Source organism: Lissotriton helveticus, chromosome 4_1, assembly GCF_964261635.1.
Source record: "Lissotriton helveticus chromosome 4_1, aLisHel1.1, whole genome shotgun sequence".
Taxonomy (NCBI): Eukaryota; Metazoa; Chordata; class Amphibia; order Caudata; family Salamandridae; genus Lissotriton; species Lissotriton helveticus.
This window is the reverse complement of record NC_136063.1, coordinates 1,540,677,924-1,540,703,603: the sequence shown is the minus strand read 5'-3', so window position 1 is coordinate 1,540,703,603 and position 25,680 is coordinate 1,540,677,924. Positions and strand designations below refer to the sequence as shown.

Genomic DNA, 25,680 nt, shown 5'->3' with positions numbered 1-25,680 from the left:
TTGGGGGCGTGGCATGCTTCTTTTGTTGGCCGCACATTATCTCCTAGCACCCCCACAGCCCATGCGCACAGAACCTCCGCCTGGGGTTGCTGCTGTGTGCATGGGAAGCGGTAGCATATTTGCACTTTCATAATAGCATACGCACTCACCACTCATGGGAGGATGCTGCCCTTAACCACCTCTGTACCTTTTCCTCTCCTGTGTACCAATCTCTGCGTCCACTAATGGGGTGTGTTTCACTATGAAAATAAAGTGGTGAGAGGAGTCACTCAGTTCCCTCACAGTTCTCTGGAATTATCAAGGACACCTCCAGGCCAGCCCCCTTGTTTTCAGTGTTTGCAATCGCAGTTTGGACATGGATCGGTTGCAGCATGATCCCCCCCCCCCCCCACCCCCTCTGGTGACAGTGACTATGCACTGCTTCCTCGGAGGAGCTGCTGCTCCATGTCCTCACTCTGCACGCCCCCTCTGTCGAAGGGTTGAAGGTTGGGAGACCTGCACAGCCTTACAGGCTGCTGTCTCCACTTCACTTAATGTGTGTTTCAAGCCTCCTGCACATCTGGAGAGGATTCATCAGTTCCCTCCTTGCAGCTCTCTGGAATTATTAAGGACGCCTCCAGGCCCACCCCCTTGGTTACAGTGTTTGCAATCGCAGTTAGGTTAAGAGTCAGGTTGCAGCACCCTCTCCCCGCCCCCTCCGGTGACGTTGGTGAATACGCACTGCTTCTTCGGGAGAAGCTGCTGCTCCGTGTCCTCACTCTGCACCCAACATGCTGAGCTGCAATCTTTCTCTTTATAATTGCATTAAGGGTGCAGTATCTTATGTGGCTAATAGAGGTCCCATCACAGGGACACCTAGTAACGGCCTGTAGTACTGCACCCTTTCCTTGCTTAGTGGGATAACTTTTAGTACTTCCGCTACTGCTGTTATATTTTTTTTTTAACCAAAACAATAAAATATCAAACATTAGCATTTGCAATGCAAATAGGTCAAAGTTTCACTAATGCGAGACCTATTTCATTGCAAATGCTTGTTCTCTACTGAAAATGAAATGGGAAACTGACTGGTTGATTATTTTTTGAGGATGATTTGTAAAGCACCAACAAGTTGCCTATCGCCCACCAAACAGCACAAAGTCCACCATCTGCTGGAAATTGAGGTTAATGTCCCTGGGGTTGGAAGTAGTCATTTCTCAAATGGCTAGAGGCCTGTGGCAGGGAAGAGTGAACAGCAGACAGTACTTTGATTAGGCAGGCCTAATCCTCCATAGCAGTCGGAGGCTTTCAGTTCATTCTCCACTGGGTTGAAGCCCTTCATTAAAAGGATTGTCATGAGGCTCTTCTTGAAAGTCATTTTTCTACTAGTTTACTGATTCTTGCTAGGAGCCTTGTTGGGCCCTAATAATTGTTTATTGCCTAGGTGACTTTTCACACAGTCAATTAGAATTTTAGATCTTTTGGTGAGTGTCAAGTGTTCAACAACATCCAATATAGCTGCTTCTTTTTAACTGTTTTCTATCAAACCTTTCATCCAGCACCCATTTGTAGGTCTCGGCCTTCGCAGCGCACATGCGTTGCAAAGGAAAAAGATCTTTTCCCGTCGCTTTGACTTTTCAGCCAAGCACGTGCACACGTTCCATTGCCTTCAATGGCAACGTGTGCACGTCTGGATATTCATTCGCCAAAAATTGAACCATTTGGGCCTGTAAACAGCCCTAAACATTTCAAAACCCTGGTTCGTATACTGCAAAACAATATCCCAGTCATGCCCTTCCACCCGCATCATAGCTGACTGTACATCCTAACTGCCCTATGTTGTCTCTATATATTTAAGATTTCGGCTGGGTGTGCCGAAGATGATTCCAATACAAGACCTCTATAGTCCGCCCATCTTTTCCATATTTTAAAATGTTTCTGAGGGCACCCTCGTGCTTTAAAGATGTGTTGTTCCTGCCCCATACACCAGTCGAGACCCGCCTTCCAGACACCCAATTTGGGTGGAGACGGGTCCTTCCACGCCTGCGCAATATCTCCCTTGGCCAGGATAAGACCCAATAAATGCCTTTTATAAATGTTGCCCCCAATTTCGTCTGTAGGTATAACCCAGCCCAACACCTCAGATAAACATCGAAGAACCCACCTCCAGAACCGGCCCAGTGAATCGCAGCTCTAAACACTATGCAATAGTGTACCCTCCACGCCATCACATCTTCGGCACCTGGCGGAGTCATTTAGTCCTGCTCTCCAAAGCCAGTATCTAGTGAAATAGGTGCGGTGTAAATACTTGAATTGAATAAGACTGGATGCAATCGCTGCGTATCTCGGGGACTCCAGGGCTTCTTTCCATTCATCACTGTCCAAGGAACCCAAGTCTGTCTGCCATTTCTCACGAAGGGGGATGAAGGGTTGCTGTGAGATTTGTCACTAGCGTTTGCCAGAACGTCGCGGTTTAATTCTGTACTTTTTAAAGAATAGATTAACAACATCCGCTAAATAGTTTTCCTCGGCTGCATAGTATTTTAGGAAATCACATTGAAATATATGAAATAGATTATGTGCACCTTATTAAATAATGTCTATTCCTGTTCTGTACTTTTATCTTTGAAATATAAGTTACAAGACCATTTGTGAATTATTCTGAAGATGAGCCTGTGTAATTAGGAATTGACTATTAGAATTAGATTTTGAACTGGTACATGTAAATCACTTCAACTTGGGAATGCTTAATCAACAGTTAAGCACGGGCCAAATCCGTTTATTGTCCCTCCTGAAGTCAAGCTTATTTGATTATGTTCCTAGCTGTTAGCTAACAATGGCAAATGGGGCTTTCCCTTGTATGTTATTTGAGCCGTATCCTAATGTTTATTTGTACTGAACGTTCAAAGACTTTACATCATTTGCAGATTTGGCCACGTTGGTTTTTTATCTTCATAGGAACTTCCGATATGCCAGCTTTCAACATGAAATAGGACTTTGCCTAAGCGCACTGCTCCCTTTCCAGAAAACATGCAAGGACCCATTCAATAAAATCAGTCTGGTTCACCTAGATGCCTATAAACGTTGACCACAATAAAATGATCCTTTCCACAACAACACTTGCATTTTGTCAAAGATTTTGACAAAAAATCCACCTTTTCAAGCTCGGCCAACAGGATCTATCCTCAGCAGCATCTCTGCACCATCTACACATGGATTGGCAGAAACATACAGTTTCAACATATCGCCATGTTTCCGGTTGATTGTTCAAAGGCTGCCCGTGGCACCCAAAGGTTTTCGCTACCCTTTGCAGTCATATTAGCAACTAGGTAAACAACATTTGATATCTCTTCTACACCAGTACACACATTGCCCACCATTCATCATAAAACCTTACTTCGAATCTCTTGCACAAGGGATATACAACATAATTGGTGTCTCCCTTGTGCAAGATTATTGATTTTCTACCAAACTGCCCTCGGAAGCTTTCCAGCTACATACAAAAACATTCCTTTCGAGGTATAGGTAGCAGGCAAGATAATGCCTCCCAACTTCTGTCTCCAGATGACTATTATTATTATCTGGAGATATTTGTGGCTCTGTTTTCCTCTATTACACAGTACTAGGTTTATCCTTGGAGACAATCGAAAGGAACTGTTAACAGGTCTTGGTTGAAGGACAGGGCAGACAGTTGGGTGCCAACTACTCTGACTAGTATTTCAATATCCTAGGCAGTAGCACCATGTTTAATTGGTTGCATTGATGAATCTAGATTTAAGGACCTCATTTTACATTCCTATCCGTTTTGGAATACCAGTAGCATTTCATAAAAAATGGGAGTGATACCTTCTTTCTGTAAAACCACCAGGCTGATGTTCAACATTGTATGCCACAATATCAAATAATGTATAGCCCCTTTGTTCCACTTTCTTCTCGAATGATGAGAAGTTGGTTCTTACTACACAGACTGAAAGCTGGCGCTCCACACTTTTTACATTTACACTAACAAAATCAGTAGAGCAAATAACGCAAATAACAATTGTAACTGATTTTACAGATCCTAAATGCAACCCCCGTTGAATCATCCACTTTCCTGTGCTCCCAACTAAATACTCTTTTAAAAGTTAAAATTCAGAAAATTCAAAATAAGCTTGCAGAATCACAGGGCAACGTACCAGCTAAAAGAGTTTGTCACCTTATGCCACCAGCTCAGGTAAACCTCATGCAATTATTCAATACCCCCTCACCACCGGCTGAGGTGGAAAGCTTGATTTCCAAAAGTAAATCTGGCTCGCCGCTGGATCCCCTTCCCCTCAAGTTGAGTTTTGTTGGGAACTGCATAGGATCAACTCTACATAAGTGCTTCTCTACCTCTCTACAATCAGGGACTGTACCTTCTGCATTGAAAAAGCAAAGGTGATCCCTCTGCTTAAAAAAAAAAACCAAATGCAGATCCTAACAACTTAGCAAATTTCAGACCCATCTCTGTTCCCTGGACCACCAAAATCATTGTAAAGAGTTAATACTCTACATAAATAATTCCTTGACACCAACAATCTCATACATCCCTCATAATTTGGTTTCAGGCACTCCGTAGCATGGAGTCCGCTACAATGGAAATCACTGTCTCCATCAAATTCACCTTGGATGCTGCCAGTGATGCCGCTCGGATTATATTCGATCTCTCAGCGACATTTGACACGATCTCACTTGAGATCCTGCTTCACAGTCTCACTCAGATTAGAATTGAAGGGACGGCTTGGGCCTGGCTGAGGTCCTTCTTAGAGGACAGGGAGCAGTCATTCTGACTTAAACCACACTATTTGGAGGCAAAAGAAACTCGAGTATGGAGTGCCCCAGGACTCTGCCCTTGGTTCCACACTATATGATGCCGTTGGCATATCTTACTGACTTCCTCGGCATCTGTCTCTTACGCAGACCACATGCGATGCTACTGACCAATAACAACAATGAACATAAGAAAGAAACTCATTTGACTTTCTGGGTGTCATCAGTGATGGGTTGGCAGAAGGCCAAGTCCCTGGAATGCAAAGAGGGTTGTAAGCAGCCGGGTCATAGATGACTCCACCACCAGGACTGATCACACAATGTATATAATATTGCCGACCTCAAATGATCTCCTACTTGTAGATCACAAATATAACTATGTGAATTTGGTTGGATGAGAGGCAATATATAGGCACAGGCAATTAGATGCACAAGAACACGTAAATAACAAGCATTTGCAGAGTAATGTATTTTTCGGTCTTTTAATTCTTTGTTGTGCTTCATAAGATACATTAAGTCAACGAGTTTCTCCCAGACATGGGCTTCTTCAGGGCTGTAATGGCAGACAACATGAGGATACTTTAGAATTGATGGTAAAAGACCAAAGACATCATTAAGTACAAGTGAAAAAAGTGGGGTTGGTTGGATGAAAAAAATTGGAGAGGGAAAAACAATAACGGTGCAATTTGTGACAAAAATGAAAGTAAAAAGAATGTGGGGGAAAGATCTGGTGGGATTTTAAAAATAAGGTGAACACAAAAAAGTGATGCTTAGAGCCAAGCAGAAGTAGGTGAGAAGAAAATATGTGGCCAAAAAGTAACACCAAAAGCGAAGCTACCTTATACGTCAGTGCTAAAGTGCAGGAAGATCTATTGTGGCTTGATAAACTAGCTTACCAATATGGTATTGAAAAGAACGTGTCCTTCGGCGTGTTTGTCCAAGAAGATTAAAGCGAATCCTAAAAAACGCCAGAGAGTACAATGAGCATGGTTACAACCAAAATGATGGAAAAGAGCAAAAGGGTAGGTGAACAAGAAGGCTCAAACATACCTAATGTGCAAAAGGGAAGCTCGTGGTAGAGCGTAGTTCTACAGGTATGTTTAGTTTGGTGTTCCTGCAAAGAGATTAGAAATATGTTGCGGATGCTCCAGAACTTTATTGACGCATGTTAAAAACAGTATTTCCGGGTAACTTGTGACCAGTAAAACGTGTAGAAATTGGCTGGTTCGCATATAGAGAAAAGAGTTCATATACAATAAAGAAAGGTGAGAGAGTTTAAACGTGCCTGTGAGGGGCTATCTATGCCCATAAATAACGTGAGGTCAAACTAGAAAGCGTAGTGATCCTTCACACCAAGGAGCATATTATGTGTATGCTGTGGGCAAGAGAACACATGTGGTATTAACTTGGTCCACTGCATTTGTAAACTCCCCAGTGGTCTGTTATTAGCGGCCATCATGAAAATAAATCTGGAAGGGAATGGTATAACCCTTGTACATACTAGTGGAGATTCTGGAGAACTGCAAACGCCAAAGTAATGGTAATGATAATGGATATTCAGTGAAACGGTGTGAGAAGTGATTAGTACTTAACGGTGTACAGTTAATATGTAGGTACACTCTCGTACTCTAGATATCAATGATCTTCCCTGTAATGCAACCCTGGGAAAACAGAGGTCCTGCTATTCGGTAATAATCCTCTGTCCGGTTGGTATGGGGCTTGGCTTGGTTAGTTGACTGCACAGTACCTCACCCTCCCGCCAAAGTGGCTAGAAATCTAGGAGTTCTTATCGACACTGACCTATCACTCAAACCCCAGATCTCAGCCGTGATCAAAACCTCATGCTGAATTTTTAGGATATTAAGGAAATTCCTTAAATCCTGCCAGAGGCAGCCCATAAACCCGTGGTACAGTCGCTGATCCGGTCTTGACTTGATCACACTAATATAATATAGGCATACCAGACTACCTCATGCAGAGAATTAAAAGGGTACAAAACATGGCGGTTCTCCTTTTGTTTAATTTACCTAAGCATACCTCAGTATTCCACTACCGAAGCCAGCTACACTGGCTGCCAGTGATAAAGAGTAATTTTCAAAGGTTTGACAAAAGCACACACCAGCTGTCTACAAATCCGACCACAAATACTTTCAGGACAGACACCCTACTGCCCTAATAGGCCCTTGAGGTCTCAGTCAGCCCATCCCCTACCTATTCCTTTTGTCAGTTGAAAGAAAGGGGACAGCTCTGCCTGTTCAGTTCTGGCATCCAAATATTGGAATGAACTCCCGGTGACCGTTAGATGCATCTCGTACAAAAAAGACTTTCGCAAGCCTTTGAAAATACATCTGTTCAATGATTAAAATGCACCCCTCCCTCTGCATCAGACCCAGCGCCGGGACACTCTAGCAATAGCCGTGCGCTTTACTAATCCCAATATTCATTCATTCAGTGAAACACTCCTGCCTGCTTTCTGGCAGTAAAGTGTCACAGGTGCTTGTAACCTTTGTTCGTCCGGGTAAGAAGTGGAATCCACTCATGAATCCTTGCTATGTTGATAGAGAAAGGTATTCTGAAATGTTCAGTTTGGCTGACCTGCTCTTCTTTTCATCCTTTCTTTTTAGGCACACCACACCAGAGAAGTTTTATATAGAAGCTTGTGATGTTGGAGCCGACGATGTCCTTGTTATCGACCGGGTCTCCACGGAAGTTACTCTCACAGGTGCTCTCCTTTGATAGTATGGGTATTGGGTTTGACGTAATATCTACAAATATATGTAATTTAAAAAACATGTTTAATAAGGCCATATACTTGAACAGTAATCTAAATGCAAGGGTCATTAAATATTTTTTCATTTTCGTGTAAAGAAAATCTGGACCTAGGACATTTTGATGCAGTAAAATATTACATTTTTCTTATTGTGTCACTGTTTTCAAAATGCTGTTTTACTCACAGTACATATACAATATTATGTAAGTGAATTTTTCAGATCAAGTGGTAAGTGTCTCATGCGTAGTAATTCTTTTTACAAAAAAGAAGTTCATAATAGAAGTGCCGAACCCGCAATAAAACTGCTTTACCACCGTACAAACAAGGCTTTTTTTTTTTAAAATAAATAACTTTAATAGAATATATATAGTACCGAGATTAAACACTAAAGTGAAATTCGGAGGTCCAACTGCCACACATCTGAGTGAAATGTGTTACTCTTTTAATTGGAAGTATTATTATCACACTGTTACCATTTAAATAAATATTTGCATGTTTCCGTTCATGAATCGCTAAATATTTTTCTATGTAAATTATGCAGACATACTATAAATAGTTTCGTTTTTTTGCCTGAGGACGACATATTGTATCTAGGCTTTGTGGTTTTCAGTTGACTTTTTTTGACAACATTCAAACACAACAGGCCATTGATTTATGTAAGAATTTGGTCATTTTTGTTCTATTGATTTTTTGTTAAAGCTGCTTTTGTTTTTTTCAGATATGTGAAAATTAGTGCACTTAAAGAATTGTTTTATTTCTCATGTACATTGTGCCATTTATTAGAGTGCACGTTCTGTTGAAGTTGGCTTATTCTTGCATTTAGTTGGCTTAAGAAAACTTGATGTGGAGACTGGGTCACTGGTCTATTTTTCCTAAACTGCCCTACCAATATAGAACATAAAATCAAAGAAAATCATGTAAGCTGCACCCAGCCACTTTCTACGCCTAGACTACACTGCTGTTACCTCGTACATTCTAATATGTAACTTGGCTTCCACCTAATCGGTCCTACCTCTCATAGTTGGTTACACGGTGTAAGCCGACTGCTACCTCGTATATAGGATACATTTGGTAAGATGCACCTACGCACTGTCTGTTCGGGGATCACACCGACTTCTACTCCTTATATCTTTGATCACTCACTAGTGTCGTCCTTGGCCCTGTAACTAGCGGCTGACAGTTTGTACTATCGTCCTACTTCCTACACCTAACACCACAGCCTCTCCAAAATGGAGCTCAACGGCAAGCACACTTTTAGAATTAACTACCCCTCCACTCCTCTCTCCAAAAATGCCACTAAACGTTTTAAACACAACTTCTTGAGGTCGCACCCTGAAACACCCTTTGCCGACACTTACTTCTCATCGGGCAATGGAGCTCTGAATACTGATATCATCTTCCACACCTCACGCAGAGCCCAATGGAGAAAAACTTTCCTATCCCTACTCACAGTCTCCACCACCAGGAAAACAACTCATGGCTTAATTCTCACCATCACACCTTCCCACCTCTTCCCTGGCAGGTCTACCATTACTATCTACAATAACGGGATTGTCCTAATCCAATCCACGGACAAGAACCTGGAATTACTAGACAACCTGTTCCCCAAGTTCAAAGAGCACCTCTCCAAGCTGCGGACCCCCACCCAGAACTCCGCCAGCACTATCACCCCTGACGTCGCAGCCACCACCTACTACACTTCTACCCCCAGCACCCCAGTAAATGGCCCACCTGCTGTTAACGCTCCCCACTCCCCAAGGACAGTCACAAATATCTCCACCGCATATACTAGCAGCCCCTCTAACATGACCCTTCTTATCCCCACCCATACCCCCTCCATCCCTCTCCCCCCGGACAGAACATCCCCCACCCACAACACACCACCATCTGAATAAGCCACCGCCCAAAGTTTATCCACCCCCCACTCCCATCCCCCCCACGACAGACACCTCTCCCTCCCCATCTCCCTCTCCACCCCCACCCACGAGTCTCTCACACCTGACACAACAACTCCCACCTACAACACGCCTACATCTGCACACACCATCACTCGAAGTTTATCCACCCATCCCCCCCATCCCCCCCACGGCAGACACCTCTCCCTTCCCTGCTCCCTCCCCACTCCCACTCACAACTCTATCTCCCTCCCAACAAAAGATACAGAACATACCTCCTCCCTTACCTTAGCATCCCCCTCTCTCCCACCTCCTATTCTCAGCCCTCACTACCCTCCTGTCTCCCCCACTGTCTTCAGCCTTCACTCACTCTTCTACTCACCAGCACCGTCTCCCACTGAAGTCACCACCTATGCCTCCCAACCACAGCCTGCCACACCTCCAACACCCTCACCCCTCGCCCACAAACACGTCCACACCTTGAATACCATCCCACTCATTAGCACCGCGGAACCCCTCAACAACGCTAGTATACCCCCCCCCCCGATACCCTGCCTGCTCTCCAGCTCACTACTCCACCACTCACCAACGGCTCTCTCCACCAACACCTTCCCCAATGACCCTCCTGACCTGACTTTATCCACCCTCCAACAAGTCAAAGAGGAAATCTTACAAATCAAAAAAGACGTCCAACCAATCAAAGGCCTTCTCTCCTCACAGCCTAGTCTACCTCCCACCACCCAACTACCCTACAAACGACGCACCCTCCCTACATACCCTCGCCCCCGACGACACCAGCAATGGCCTACTATCCCCGTTCGCAATAATTCCCACCGCCCCCGTCGTGTTCTCAACCCCTTGTCGGACCGCGACCTATGCTCTCTCCTACGCTCTTATGGCCCAGGTCCGGTAAAAGACTTTTCCAACTCACACATCCCCATACCCACAATTCTTACTAACCCGCTGAGGCTCCCAACACTCAACAACAGAGGCTCCGTCCCTAACAACCTCAGAAAAGTTCCCCTCACACTAGAAAGCTCGACCACCCTTCTCTCTCCCAAACTCAAATGCATCCTACTAAACTGCAGATCGGCCCAGAGACATTCCTCCGACATCGCGGATCTCGTCTCAGATAGGGAGCTGGACCTAGCCATTCTAACGGAAACGTGGCTCACTGAAGCCTCTACCCCGATTATGGACATACTAGTCCCCCCCAATTATCACATCATTAGGCTGGACAGGTCTCCTGGCAAGACGGGCGGGGGAATTGCATGCATTTTTAGGAGCAACCTCTCCGTTACTCAAGTCACCTCCCCCTCCCTTTCCTCCTGTGAACTCCTCTGCCTCGACATCACCAGTGAGGGCAAACAAGTCTGTGCTTTACATCTCATCTATCACCCGCCTGGTGACAATCTCATATTCACCCAACAATTCATGGACCTGATCACTTCCAATGCCGGTCGGCAGACCACTCAAGTATACCTGGGTGACTTCAATCTCCACTGGAACGATCAGAAAGACACCGTGGTGAATAGTCTCAAAACTTTCCTCAATGCGCTTGACCTCACCCAACTATGCGATAAACCAACACACGACAAAGGCGCGATACTCGACCTCATCATTGCCAAAGAGAACGCTATTCAACTGGAGGCGATTCTACCCTGCGATTGGTCAGATCACCACATTATCACCTTCTTTATCAACGAAAAAGTTAAACCTAACCCTACGCAACCAATCAAATCCAAAACATGGAAAAGGGATTTGAAGAATCTTAACCCCTCCACACTACCTCCCCACATCGGCAACCTCCTCCTTCCCCCTTCAGGTGCCTCAGATGTTCAATCACTGACTGACCACTACCTTGACTCTATGAATACAATAGTCAATGAAGTCGCCCCTCTGCAACTGAAGAGAGTCTCCACCAAAATTTCTAACCCCTGGTATGATGACAGGCTCAATGACGAAAGGCGTAATATGCGAATGGCAGAGCGCACCTGGAGATCGGACCCTTCAGCACTGCATCTCAAAAAGCTTAAGAACAAGAGAAATGCCTACTTTAGGAAAATAAAGCGCACAAAGTCGGACTTCTTCAGCCGCCAGTTGGACCAAGCGAAGAACAGGCCAAGAAAGCTGTTCGAGCTAATCAAGACCCAAACAAAGGCACAACCCACACAATCAAACAGCACACCAAATGACACCCCACACTGTGAAGCCTTCTCTGCTTTCTATAAACTAAAGACTGACAACATAAGAAATGACCTCATCATGGATGTAAGCCGATACCCCAACCACACCAGAATGGCAGACACTCAACCTAAAAACAAGGCATCCTGGCAGTACTTCGATACCTATTCGGAAGAAGCAATACACAAACTGCTCTGCACCTTGAAGCCCTCTAATCACCTCACAGATCCTCTACCTGCTAATGCTGTAAAAGACTTTATCCCCCTGCTCCTCCCTCTCTGGACCAAGATCATCAACAGCTCTTTGCAACAAGGCCACATTCCAGACTCCCTTAAGGTGGGGCAAGTCACGCCTATACTCAAGAAACCTACAGCTGATCCGTCTGACCTAAACAACTATCGGCCCATCACCAATATCCCCACACTGGCCAAACTGCTGGAGAAATGTGTCCAACTCCAACTAACAAAACACATTGATCAATTTGACCTCCTCAACCCTCATCAATCAGGCTTCAGAGCGAAACATAGCACTGAAACAGCTATGACACACATAATTGATGACGCCCTCCAAATCGGGAACTGTTCTCAAGTGGTTTTCGTCCTTCCTTCACAACCGGTCTCAGAGGTTCAAGATCGACAATGTGCTATCTACACCTGTGCCTGCAGATCTAGGTGTTCCACAAGGATCCACCCTCTCCCCTACACTGTTCAACCTCGTTATGGAACCGCTCGCCACCTTGCTTCAAGCATCCAATGTTCAATTCCATATGTACGCCGATGACACACAACTCTATCTAAAGTTACAATCCCCGGAAGATATCCAACATCTGAATTCCACGCTTATTAACACCCAATCTTGGCTGGCCGATAATCACCTCAAACTAAATGCTCTGAAAACTGAGTTCCTACTCATCTCACCCCCGGCGAAAATCTCCACCACCCAAACCTGGCTCAACAACCTAACAGCACTCAATGTCCAACCTACCATCGTGGACTCGGCGAAATCCCTAGGCATCACACTCTACGCCAAGCTCAACATGCAGCAGCACGTCAGCAAAGCCACAAAAGCAGCTAATTTCCAAATTAACACGCTGAGGAAAATTAAACCCTTCCTCCCGGCCAAAGACTTCCAAACTGCTGTACAAGCTTTAGTCATCCCTCGAATAGACTATGGAATTGCGGTCTCCCGCTATCCACAACAGCACCCTTAAGAGCCTCCCTGAACGCTGCCGCGAGACTCATTACTGGCTCTAGAAAGCATTCGCACATATCCCCAGACCTAAAGTCTCTAAAATGGCTGCCTTTTAAAGCCAGAATACAGCTAAAAATTGCAGTTATGACACACGCGGCCGTGCACCACAAGGCACCTAACTACCTCGCTCAAAAGCTGTCTATATCAGGAGGTTCGAGATCCAATAGGAGCACAAAAAATCTTCTCCTGAAACCTCGTAGATTCCGGAAAGTGAAAACTTACAAGCGCTCCTTCTCAGGGATGGCACCCAGGATCTGGAATGCGCTCCCTCCTGAAACCAGGCTGATCTCCTCCACTGCACTCTTCAAGAAAGAGGTGAAAACCATCCTTCTGGCCAAGATCTCCTGATCGTTATAGATGTTGGTTCAGAGACTCTGCATTGCTTTGTATCACTGCTCACCCTATCCCCTGGCACTATACTCTACTTGTTGGGGGCACTACTACGCTACTCTCTTACTACCGACCAAGATATGATACACGTTGGTTTACTGATCCACCTGTACACCTCTGTAGTGCGATCAATGACTTGTGTTGTCCTATATTACTCCCTTACCTGATTGTATATGGATTGGTTTTATGTATGTTTTTATTATCCATGTTATTACCATGTTATTGACTATTATACTGTTTCCCATTATCTCTGTTGACTCCTACTGCCCCTTCCCTGTCTTTGTGAAGCGCTCTGATATCTGTAAGGATCCTGTTCGCGCTATATAAAACTTTGAATAAATAAATAAAGAAATATGAAAAATAGATCATGAAAGGTTATGGAGTAAAATATCTGCATTACATCTACAACTATACTAACTTCCTGTCATATCTATTGAATTGAACTAAATACACTTTACGTTTCAAAGATTTGAATATTTTGCCTACAATACATATGCTTCCCAGACCCGGCAGTCTACGCAGGCATCTTTCTTAAAGAGTAACTAGTTGTAAACTTAACTAACTCATAAACCTGTGGAAAAATTGCAGCACCCTATAATTATGAGTTTTGAGGAAAATAGATCTTTGCTTCCATATAGAGATAAAATGAAATGCCATCAAAGAATGCCGTAAAGGCTTACTGTCCCACAAGCCATGAGTTCACTTGTTTGGGTTAACGTAGGTCTTGGTGGAAGCAAACTCAGCTTTGTGTTATTGACAATTAATGGAGATTATCACACATTTATTTTTTTATCTGTTTCCATTAGTAACATGCTAACAGTTTCACCCACAGGGCAGCATGTAGTTTACAAGTCCTCCCAATACCGCATTGTGCTAAACCGTTGTTATGTTGGACATCAACAGAGGAGTTGATTGTATTATTCACACCTTATTCTGTAACTCCTAATGCTCCGGGAACTGCTGCACATTGCATGATGAGTTTTTTGTTTTTGAACTCAATAACTTGTTGCAATTAATGTTTAACTATATTGTATCGCCAGTTTGCCTGATCTAATTCACCTCCATGAATAAATGAACATAGATTGTGGGATTGGGAAAACACACCTTTAGCCACATTGGTGTCTTCATACTCCAGGGCATAGGCAATGATCCAGTGGCCTAATCTCAACCGTTTTGTCACTTTAGCTGGTATCTTTATAACCCCTTAATTACAGTACAGCCTTCTGAGGAATGACGGGCGGTGGCAAGATTGACATGGGAGTATATTCACTACCACGCTAGTCTTCCCGTTCTGCCTTGTGGTCTTCCATTGCTGCATGATGTAAGGTAAACCTGGCAGAGGCCCTATGAAATCTTATGGATCGCCAAGGGCCTGGATTTTCTATGGGACCTTTGTAATCATTATGATTACGTTTGATTTGGAAACCAATCCCTTCACGACAAAATAATCCCCTTGGATTGCCATTTAATTGGTGGCCAGAAACTTCTCAGGGCAAGGTCTCCCTCAGCCATATTTTAAATCGGGGCCATAGCTTTGCTTGGACAAAAATAAAATTTTAAAAGCGTGTCTCTAACAATTTTTTCTCAAGTGCACTTGTATATACAGTGATGCTTAGCAACACTATAATCTTTTGTTCAGCAGATATCCAGAGGCAGCCAAGGAAGTGTGACATAAGTTTGTTCTTGCTAGCTTCAAAAGTATCACTGACATTGCCAGTATGGCAAATTTGCCTGACATACATCTCCTTAAAACTCTTAGTACTAATGAATTATGTAATAGCGGCTTACTGTCCATGAGGAAGATCAGTAAACATGATAAGAGATAAACAAACTCAATTTCCCTTTATGAAACCAGGAGGAATGTTATTTTACTCAAGTAATGCAACAATTTGGTCTTCAATTTAAATGAATTCACCTTGCTATGTCTTTCTGAAATTCAAATTTATCTTGATTTGCGTCTGTGGATAAGTAACTTATACATTTACACTGCATTGTTGTACTATGTTCACAGTTTAACATCCTGACTTTAATTTATCAAGCAATCTCAGTAGAAGAGGAGTTAAGTTTAACTTCATGCTTTCCTTCTGGTTTGTTTGCCTCTTTTAGTCAAAAAAGATATCCCTCCGTCAGCAGTTACAAAAACCATATATGGTATTTTAGGAACACTGCGATTAGTGTCAGGTAAGAAGAACAAGCATTCATTTTCATTTTTAAAATGTTACCTTCTTAAATGTTTTTTTCATTGTGTGTACTTATTTACACTCTTCTAAATGTCAATTGTGTGCAGTACAGGAATGCTTCTATTTTGACCCCCCCAATTTTGTTTCTGTTTTGTCTTGACATAGCTCATTGTGCAAAGACATGCTTTAAATAAATCACATTATGCCGGTGTAGAATAAATGACTTTCTGGATTGGTACCAAGTTGAGTGCTTCTTATAAGGGTGCGAATTGGCAAAGCATTTTATGATAAAAATCTGTGTAAGTGACTGGTCAATAACTGAATCTTGAGACTATTCAAAAGACATCTTTTACCACCGTGTAAGAGTAAAATAGTTGAATCATTACACTTTGATTAACAGCAGCCAAATATGAGACTAAGACAGACTAATACATTCAGACTAATGGTAGACCATTGACCAAAAGGGACAGGAACAGATGCAAAAGATATAGAATGGCCTGCACCGAACATAGTAGGTGAACACACAATGTAAGGTGCTTTAGTGAGGCGTAGAATCAGTGCAACAATATGTGGAAAACAGCTCAGTAAATGTCAAACCGAGAAACCCATTAAGAAGGTAGTCTTAATGTCTTGACCTACAAACACCTGGCACTGTAGCTGTGAGATTGACTTTCACATCCCTTTTCTCACAGGGTTAGTTCTTGGTTTCTTAATCCTTTGTTGCTGTTGATGAAATTACTTATTCCATAACCACTCTTGAAGGGAATGATTGACGTCGGGGTTTTTAACCTTTGGCCTGGTCTTTTTTTTTTTGTTGTTTTTTTTTGTTATTATATGCACACTTATTTCCCCTAGCCGAGAAGGGATTAAGCATGCTCCTACTTGCACAGCCTAATTTACCCCCAATTTGTTTTTCTTTTTTAGCATTTTCAATTAAGGTTACATTCATGATTCTACCTCGACTCCAACCACAATAAAACCATTTTCTCCATCATGGAATCACCCTCCTTATCCAGTACGAATAGCAATGACTGTAGGCCATGACTATGCTAAAAAATCCAAATGGATCCCAATCAATCAATTGGGGGTTTTGATGCACACTACTCACGCGTGAGGGTCTCCAAGAACTGGGGAAGGGTGTGATGCGAGCAGCTCCGTAGATCATTCGAAGAGCCAGGTCTTGAGGTCCTTTCTAAATTGGTGCAGTGTCGTGCTTCGTCGAATGTAGAGGTGGAGTTAGTTCCAGGTCTTGGCCGCCAGGTAGGAGAAGGATCTGCCACCTGCTCTAGCCCTGTGGATGTGGGGGACCATGGCTAGGGTGAGGTCAGCAGAGCGGAGGTATTTCTTGGGGGCGTGGAAGGGGATTAATTTGTTGAGGTATTGGGGTCCAGTGTTATGGAGGGCTTTGTAGGCATGTGTGAGCAGTTTGAAGGTTATTCTTCTTTCTACAGGGAGCCAGTGGATGTCCGAGAGGTGTTGGGTGATGTGGTCATGTCGTGGGACGTCGAGGATAAGTTCGGTTGCGGCGTTCTGGACGATCTGGAGTTTGTGGAGGAGTTTTTCATAGATTTCGGCGTAGCGGGCGTTTACGTAGTCCAGTCTGCTGGTGATGAGTGTGTGAGTGACAGTCTTCCTGGCGTCGGGGTGGGGGGGGAATCCATTTTAAGGTTTTGCAAAGGATGCGGAGGGTGTTGAAGCAAGTGGAGGACATGGCGTTGATCTGGCATTTTATGGTGAGAAAAGAGTAGAGTACGATGTTGAGGTTGTGTGCGTGGACGTTGGAGTGGGTGGGTTTCCAAAGGCAGGGGTCCACCAGCTGTTGTCCTATGCGAAGGGGGTGGAGCCGAGAATCAGGACTTCTGTTTTCTCCGAGTTGAGCTTCAGGCAGGTGCTGCTCATCCAGGTTGCGACGTCTTTCATTCCTTCTTGGAAACTACGCCTTGTGATGTCTGGTTCCTTAGTGAGGAAGAGGATGAGCGGTGTGTCGTATGAGACTATGTTAAGTCTGTGTTTTCTGACGATGATTGTAAGTGGGACCATGTAGACATTGAAAAGCGTGGGTCTGAGGGAGGATTCCTGGGGTACTCCTCATCTGATCTCTTTAGGTTCGGAGAGGAAGGGCAGGAGTCTTATTCTTTGTGTTCTGTCGGAGAGGAAAGGTCGAATCCAGTCTAGGACTGTTCTCTGAATGCTGCCGTTGTGGAGTCTGGTGGCTAGTGTGCAGTGGGAGACTGTGTTGAAGGCTGCTGAAAGGTCCAAGAGGATGAGTGCTGCTGTGTGGCCTTGGTCATAAGGACTCAAAGCAAGAGCCAAGGGGTGCCTAACATGGTCAGGGAAAGCAATCAAATAATGTAGAGTGCTGAACCTCAGTTACTAGGGTCCACTGATAACTGTTACGGACCCATAAAAGATAGGATTCGAGTGCTGGGCTGGTATCCAAAAGAGCAATACAGACGGACAGTACTTTTGTCTGCTTCAGTTCAGATCCTGGAATGCCTTATCCACTTCAAATAAAGATCTTTAAGTGTTTGACGAGTCGCTAAAGAGAGAGACTCTCCAGACAGTAGAAGAAATCAGGGAGGCCTAATATATTGCTCATCTTTTTAACATAACTTATCCAAGGGAAGTGACCCACATTTTCCCAGTTTAAACAATCTCTAATCACACTGCAACTAAAGTGTGCTTCAAGCATTACCCAAATTGCCAGCCACAACAGAAGGGGATATATTCTAATAAGGTTGAAGACTTAATCGGGACCAAGCTCTGCGTGGCAAGGATACTTCACAAAACTGTGTGACCCCCAGCAATCGTTTGAAATAATTATTCTCAGTGACCTCCATAGCTTTAAAATCTTTAGTGTCCCAGACTTTCAAACCGTAAGTAGCTATTGACTAGCATTTGGCTTTATATATGGTCAAAAATGTATTTGGGGGTTTAGAGGCAAGTTTTTTTTGTGAACCTCAACAAGCCCTCCACATGTGTTCAGTAACAATATCAAACTAGTTCCATGAGCATTGGTCGTCAAAGTATACCCAGGTAGGGAAAAGATGAGACTGTTTAACGTTTAATGTCCTTTATGAAAAATGTTTTGCCTTTGTTGGGTCTTGTGCCTTAGGACATTATGTAGGTTTTACAGTGGTTTACAGCCAATTCCAATTTGCCTATATGTTGCACATAACAATCCAGGAGTTTGGTCCTAGCTATTAAAACAGTGTGGTTCGCATAAAGTAGTACAGGAACCACACGAGTTCCAATTTGCGGGACGTCCACATTTAGGTTGACTAATCGATCTTCAAGACTATTAGTGTAAAATGAGAATAAAAAGGACGCTAGAATGCGGCCCTTGCATACATCCTGTAAGTTCCCCCACATGGCCGAATCTAGTAGAGGCTGTCTCTTTTCGGTGTAAATCTCTAAGAAAATGTACCAAGACAGTCTCAACACCCTTTTCTGCCATGATACTCCAGAGTTTGACACAGTTCACATGATCCAAGGTGGAGTTTAGGTCCATAAGGGAAAGGTGGATCTGTGCTTGCTTAGCCAGAGTATATTTACTTATAATTAGCTGTAAGATTAGGCACTGCTCCACAGTGCCCAAACCTGCCCTAAAGCCAAATTTCAAATTTGACAAGATGTTATTGTCCAGGGCCCAGGTCTCCAGCCACTCTAAAATTATTCTGCCCATGATCTTTGATGTAGAATTTATCAGGGAATTGGGCCGATAGCACTTAGGGCACCCTCTGTTTCCTTCTTAAAAATAGGCACGATTACAGAGTGAGACCAATATTTTAGGTGGAGGGGGCAATGATAGAAAATCAGTTCAGAACAATAGTTAGAAAACAGGCCAAAAAATGGTATTATCTTTAAAAAGGTTGACTGGGACGCTGTCTTGGCCCAGTGCATTGCCATTAGGGCATCTGCTGATAGCTGTCCTGACCTCCTCCAGCTGGTATGCCAGTCGTCTTTTAGAGTGACCAAGTCACCTGTCGCAGTGTGCTCAGGTGAAGAATCTTGGTGGGCAATACCAAAGACTACTTTAAAGTGTTCGACCCAACTAACGGGGCTAATACCTAAGGCATTCTCACTTACGGGACAGTCTGTGAAAAAAGGGTTATTAATCACTTCGCAAAAGGCCCGTGAATCCCTACTAGTACTAGCAGCAAGTAGCGATTCAAAGGCCTCTGCTCTAATCTTGTTTGTTCTTGCCTCCAGTGCTAGATTGTGGAGCCTACAACTTGAGTTTATGAGGTCATTATCACGAGTCGAATTGAGGAGGGCAGAGTGTGCCTTGGTACAGTTTGTATCAAACCACCTGAAAGTTTAGTTTTTTTGGGCGATTTCCAACCTGAATAGTGAGCTGTTCATGCACGATATTACAAAGCGCCTCAAAGGCGGACATGATGACAGAAGGTGCCCCGCTTGCATTCTGACACAAGGACACTGCATCCCTACTATTCCTCACTAAGTTAGTGAACAACTGTGCCTTATTGGCTGTAGACCATTTTTGAAAAAACTTTATTTTTTGTAACATCAGTTGTGGTATGTGTTTTGCAGTCATCCCTAAGGCGATCAAAACCATTAAGGTACACAGGTAAAGGATTGCGGTCACTGAGTGCTTTAGCTTCAACCTAGTACCCTGTTAGTGTCCCTAACTGATCCCCCACTAAACAAAATAAAATCAATGATGCTGCAACAATCTCTGCCTAAAGAAAGTTGAATTGAAAACCTCAAGGTCAGCGGTGACAGCGAAGGCAAACAGCAGTTGATATTCCACAATTAGTTCATTAAGGATCTCCCCAAAGGGATTGTGTACAAAGTGCGTCAGAGGTTCACCATTGATATCGCTTAGGCCGCAAGCCACTTTGTTGCCTAACTTGCAATATTGAGTATTAAAATTTCCCAGCCAGATAATAGAAGGACAAGCCCCTGGGCCTAAGAGGGCAACCTCGAGCACACTTCTCAGTGTGTTCAGGCTTGCACAATTATTCGAATCAAAACAGTTATTATACATATTAATAATCAATAACGTCTTTGACAGATATTCGAACCAAATGATTTGGAAATTGCTGTGATTCAAGTCCAGTCTATAATCTCACCCTGGAATTGTGACTGTTATCAGGGTTAACAGCCTCCTTTGACTGTGCCAGAGATACTCTGAATGCTCGTTGTAAAATAAGATACAAAGCCTTGGATGTGACTGGGTTTTACCAGCCAAGTCTCTTGAAGGGCAATGAGGTCAGAGCTAGCAATAGTGTCATACCATTGAGAATTTTTTAGTTTGGAGCCCAAACTGGCCATGTTCCAGGTGCCAATTCCCCCCCACGCATTATATCAAGGATCTTCATGCTTGTCATCCAGATTGCTAATGGCAGCTAAGTCAGTGATAAGGGCGGGTGTACTAAGCACTGAAGGTCCTCTTGAAAAGCAGCCGCACAATGGGTCCGTAGTATCCTTGCAGTCGATTACTTGGCAATCCGCAGAGTCACACATGTTCAGAGGGGCAAATCTGCAGTGGAGGTTTTAGAGGGATTTATACGATAGGGGAATTTTATGATATAGGGCTCCATGGGCCCTATGAGGACATGGTGTATAATGGCTACATACCACCCTAGTAACTTTTATTGTATGCTAAACTTACCGGAGTGATTAGAAATGCGTGGAGACCTGGAGGTAGGGAACCTGTGACAGGTAGTGTACAGCATTTATTGCTTAATTTGAGGGAAGGTAAGTAAGCGCTTGCACTAGACTATTGGACTATGGTAGGTGCAAACAACTTTGACCATGAAAACCTTCTAAATATATTAGCCTCTAGAATTGAAAGGACGTTAGGAAATGGCGAGTGGTGACTTGCACTTACCCATACACAAAAACTCTCCAGAAAAGCTAAACTTAAGCTAATGCAGATTAATTTTCTTCATACAATATGCTTAACTCTAGGACAAATGACAAAAGACCCCTGCAGCTGGCACCCTGCAGCCTAGATGCATCCCCCAGCTGTAGGATTGTATTGTATGGTCTGGTGGTGGTGGTGGTGGTGTATTGACTGAGAACTGTGCTGCCATTACGGAACTTCTTCGTGAAGTGACTTGCGATCGCCTCTCCTGCAACCGAGACATGCGTACTCTGTGTCCTGCCCACACCTACAAAAGAAGTTTAAAATGAGAGGCTCCTGTGCCTAGCGCTTATTATTGCCGAGGGCCAGATAGCAATCGAAGGAGGCTCCGAAAATAGCAAAATGGAAGGAAAAGGTGCTTCTATAGGTGTCTGCAGATGGCAGACCTTTTCAGTTGAACGCCAAAGAGGGGAGCCGAGACTGGTACGAGTTACTACCGGCTCCGGTGGACAAGACAGGAGATTAGAAACCACCACTACGGTGCGATTAAGTACAGGAAGGGAGACCCGTGGGCGGGCCATATCTCAGTCACACATTGTGGGCTAACTTAGATTGGAAGTTTACTGCCTCCCCTCCCCAGGTCCTAACTATAGAGCAGAGCAGAATGGTGCATTTTCAGACCATGATGCCTTAACCACATGTGCCTACAGTGGGTAAAAACCTTGACAAAAATATACTATACAACACCCAGGAGTGTATCGCAGATCGAAAGCCCCCACATTTTTGGTTGATAGTTATGGCTAAGTTGATTATTGTAATGAATGATTGTGAAAGACTTGAGAAGCCAAAGGCATGGGATAATGTCAAATTGTGTCACAACTTTTAGGCATCAGTTCTCTGCGATATTGTGCATGTTACTTGAAATCGAATACAACCTATTTGGAGAAACAAAATAATTGGAGCAAATGAGTCGCTTTGTAGATGGAGATGCCTCAATACTTATAGTTTTTTTCAGTACATTCTCGCTGCTGTGGAAACCTCTCCAATAATCACTCACTGCTCCTGGTATCTTGCTGGAATAGAAAAAAACCTTTGTATAAAAATACTGGGTCTCCAGATAGTCAATCCCCCTGAAGCTGCTCATCAATACTGGAAGGACAGTTATAATTAAATGTACATCACAAACCTAAAGTTGCACACCAGAAAATAAGGAAAAATAAGCTCTGGAGTGCATTCTAGGTAAGTGAAGACCTGTGGTAACTGCACTCAGACATCGGATCTTGCTAATAGCTATTCACCTGTCAGATGTGCAGAGTATAATATGTGGAAATCATACCTAGGGCCTTGTGGGAAGAAGACTGATGTGCCTGCTTTGTGAGCTCTTAGAGGGTGAATCCGCAGAAATGAATTTATCTATCACAGCTCAAAACGCTGAAACATAGCCACTAGCTTAACGGACCAGATCACACTTTGTAATGCTTGTTTGTGCCATTTATCAATATGTTTAATCCCCAGAAAACAAAACAAGAGCTTAGATGAGAGTAACTGTAATTGTTGTAATATGGCCGTGCTAGGGAGCGGATCTTAATCCTATCTACTTGACTTGCATATCTGCAATTACCAGGTTAAGTGGGCTACATTTCCAGAATAAAAAGGTTTCATCATAAACTAGAACAAATTATACTTATTGAATGCACTTGCTGCTTAACCTAGAACAAATTATACTTGTTTTTTTGAGGGGTTTTTCGGATTTTTATATATCGCGAACTTGACCCGAAGGTATCGGATCGCTTTACATGAGCACCAGTTGCGTTACAGACGGTCACATTCATTTTTTTGTTGGGCACGGGGAGATTACATGATTTACTGAGATTCACAGGATGTTGAGCGTCCCTGCCGAGACTCTGTTCCCGAGCTCCGAGGTCGACCGCTCTAGCCGTAAGGCCACATCCTCTCCCCATTGTTAACCCTTTAGCTGCTGCCGTCGGCCAACGGTCGTCACGGGCACTACCTCCCCAGTGCTGCGTGCGACCGCTGGACGTCCAGTTCAGCACTGGATAATGGACAGCGCAGCACTGGGGAGGTTTGTTTACGGAGCTCCTAAGGTGTTAAATAGACTGCTTTCACATTTTACAGACTTAAGATCAGTGTCCTTGCTTCTACTGTCACAAATGAATTACTGTTTTTCTGGCTTTATTCGCTTCTCCCAATACGCCTTCCTTGCATTTCAGTTGTTCACTTTGGTACTTCAGTCCTTAATAATTTTCCACCAATTTCCCCTGTCTGGTGTCTTTGATGGCTCATTGTTTAATTTCTCGATCAAGTTATTTTCCATTTGTAGTTTTTCATTTTAATCTAGTCACTCACTCAATTTTCCCTTTTATTATCCGGTAATTCCTGGTCACATTTCTGAAATCTTCAGTCTGCTTCATTATGCCTCTGTCCCTTCTAACCCTTCACCCCCACTTCCTCTTGTGTCTGCTTTGCAAAAACAGGTTAGTAGATAATATTGAATAGCAAAGAACGGGGAATGGGGTCAAGCACAATTGCACCTTATCCTTAGTACTACTTTTGTAAAGATTTTAGATGCCATGGACTGGAGATTCAAAAGCCCCTAAATCTCCTAAGACAAAGATTGTCTTTCTCTCAAATTACAGCACACAATGGTCCAGCACACTAATTGTGATTATACCCTAATATTTCAACAGTGATAAGGACTCCAACATGGAGCCGAAGGGGCGCCATCCGACGCAGACTCCAGCGCCGACTGGAGCCAGTCCCTCCTTGCTGGAGCCTGAGACTTATTCCTTTGGGCTAGGACTTTGGGAGGAGCCATTGGAGCTCAGAAGGGACTGGTGTGAGGATTTGGTGGATACCAGTGTACTGAACATCCCCCCCTACTGGCTTGGTCTCTCCTCCCACCGTGGCTACTTAGGAGGGAGCCTAAATTGCTATTGTGGTGAGGAAAACTCCAAGGACCTGGACCTTCAGCTGTCCTCCATGGCTGTCGACTAATGTCTTGACGGAGGTGCTTCAGCTGGGAGTCACCCCTTCAGAACCGATACTCCCATTTAATGAAGCCCTCAGGGACGTCTTGCTCAAGGCCTGAGAACAATTGCCCGCCGTCATTGCCAATCCCCAAGGGACCCCAATTTCTTAACCCAATACTCTAGCCCGGAGAGCTCGGTGTTCCAAGTTTCCACTTCCAGAGTAAATCCTGGTGCATTTTCTACCAGCCCACGAATAGCGAATCCAAAAAGCTGGACACCTTGGGCAAGAAAAATTTTTCTTTCACCAGTCTCGCACTGCGGTCTGTAACCCACATGCCTTTTGGGCGTTACTTCCATTCATTTTGGGATTCGGTTGCACAGGTGCTGCCTATGGTCCCAGAGGAGGCCTGAGCCAAACTCTCTCAAGCTATGGCTGATGAGAGAGATGCAGCTAAGTTCACAGTCTGATGTGGGCTGGACACGTCCGAGTCTCTGGGCAGAGCCGTTTCTTCGTCGGTGGCCTTAAGGCGTCACGCCTTGCTGGGGACTTGTTACACTGAGGTATTCCCCGTGAAATGTGGAGTTCCTCAGGGTTCTTTCTTAAGCACTACCTCATTTAATCTTTACGTGTGCCCCCTTTTGGAGATAGTTAAACTTTGGCTCTTTCAATAATCACTTATGCAGATGGCCCACAAGCTGTTCTGTATTTACCCCTGAGAACTGTGTAAAAGTGTTTCAACTTGGACCCTCCTTAAAGGGAGTTGCTGCCTTAAGATCAGTGGTGATTAAATTGAAGTTATAGTGGTGGACAGTGACTTAACAGCTGGTCACTAGTACTTTGGCCAGATTCTTTAGGAAGCCCCCCCACCCTCAAAAATTCCTTAAAAAAATCTAGGCATCTGGCTTGATAACTCACTTACTCTTGACACTCTGGTCAGGAAGATTGCAGCAAATTGTTACAACATGCTCAGGATTTTTAGGAAAATATTAGATCTTTGACCGTCTAATTGTTCAGGCGCTTGTTTTCGCCCGCCTTGACTATGGAAATTTCCTCTACTTAGGTTCTACATGATACATAATCAAAAGAATGCAGGTAGTGCAAAACGCTGCTACCCGTCTTTTCTTAAAAGTTCCTAGGCATCAATAAGTGTCAAGCTCATTGGCTTACCTACACTTGTTGCCTATTGAGCAGAGAATAAGGCCCCCTGCATTGCTCGTAGGGCTTTATTACAAAAACATGCCCCAACTGATAGTCTTTACTACAGCACTATGCTCCTTCCAGGCCTTTAAGATCCGCCAATGCACTGCAGATGTCAAACTCAAACATTCGTAAATCTAGGGGCGGCAGCCGCTCTTTCTCCTATCTGACTCGAAAGTTATGGAACCCCTTAACAAATATGATTCACAAAATAGAAAACGAAGT

The 25,680-nt window shown here is 43.9% G+C and overlaps 1 protein-coding gene across 2 annotated transcripts in view; it reads left to right on the top strand.

Annotated features, from left to right (window-relative positions):
• The window catches only part of SACM1L (SAC1 like phosphatidylinositide phosphatase), a 387,094-nt gene that overhangs the window by 92,039 nt on the left and 269,375 nt on the right, over positions 1-25,680 (top strand). For both annotated transcript variants that reach the window (XM_078688168.1, XM_078688167.1), the window contains exons 2-3: positions 7,389-7,486; positions 15,361-15,435. In XM_078688168.1, coding sequence (XP_078544294.1) covers positions 7,389-7,486; positions 15,361-15,435 — 173 coding nt within the window. The remainder of the gene's footprint in view (positions 1-7,388; positions 7,487-15,360; positions 15,436-25,680) is intronic.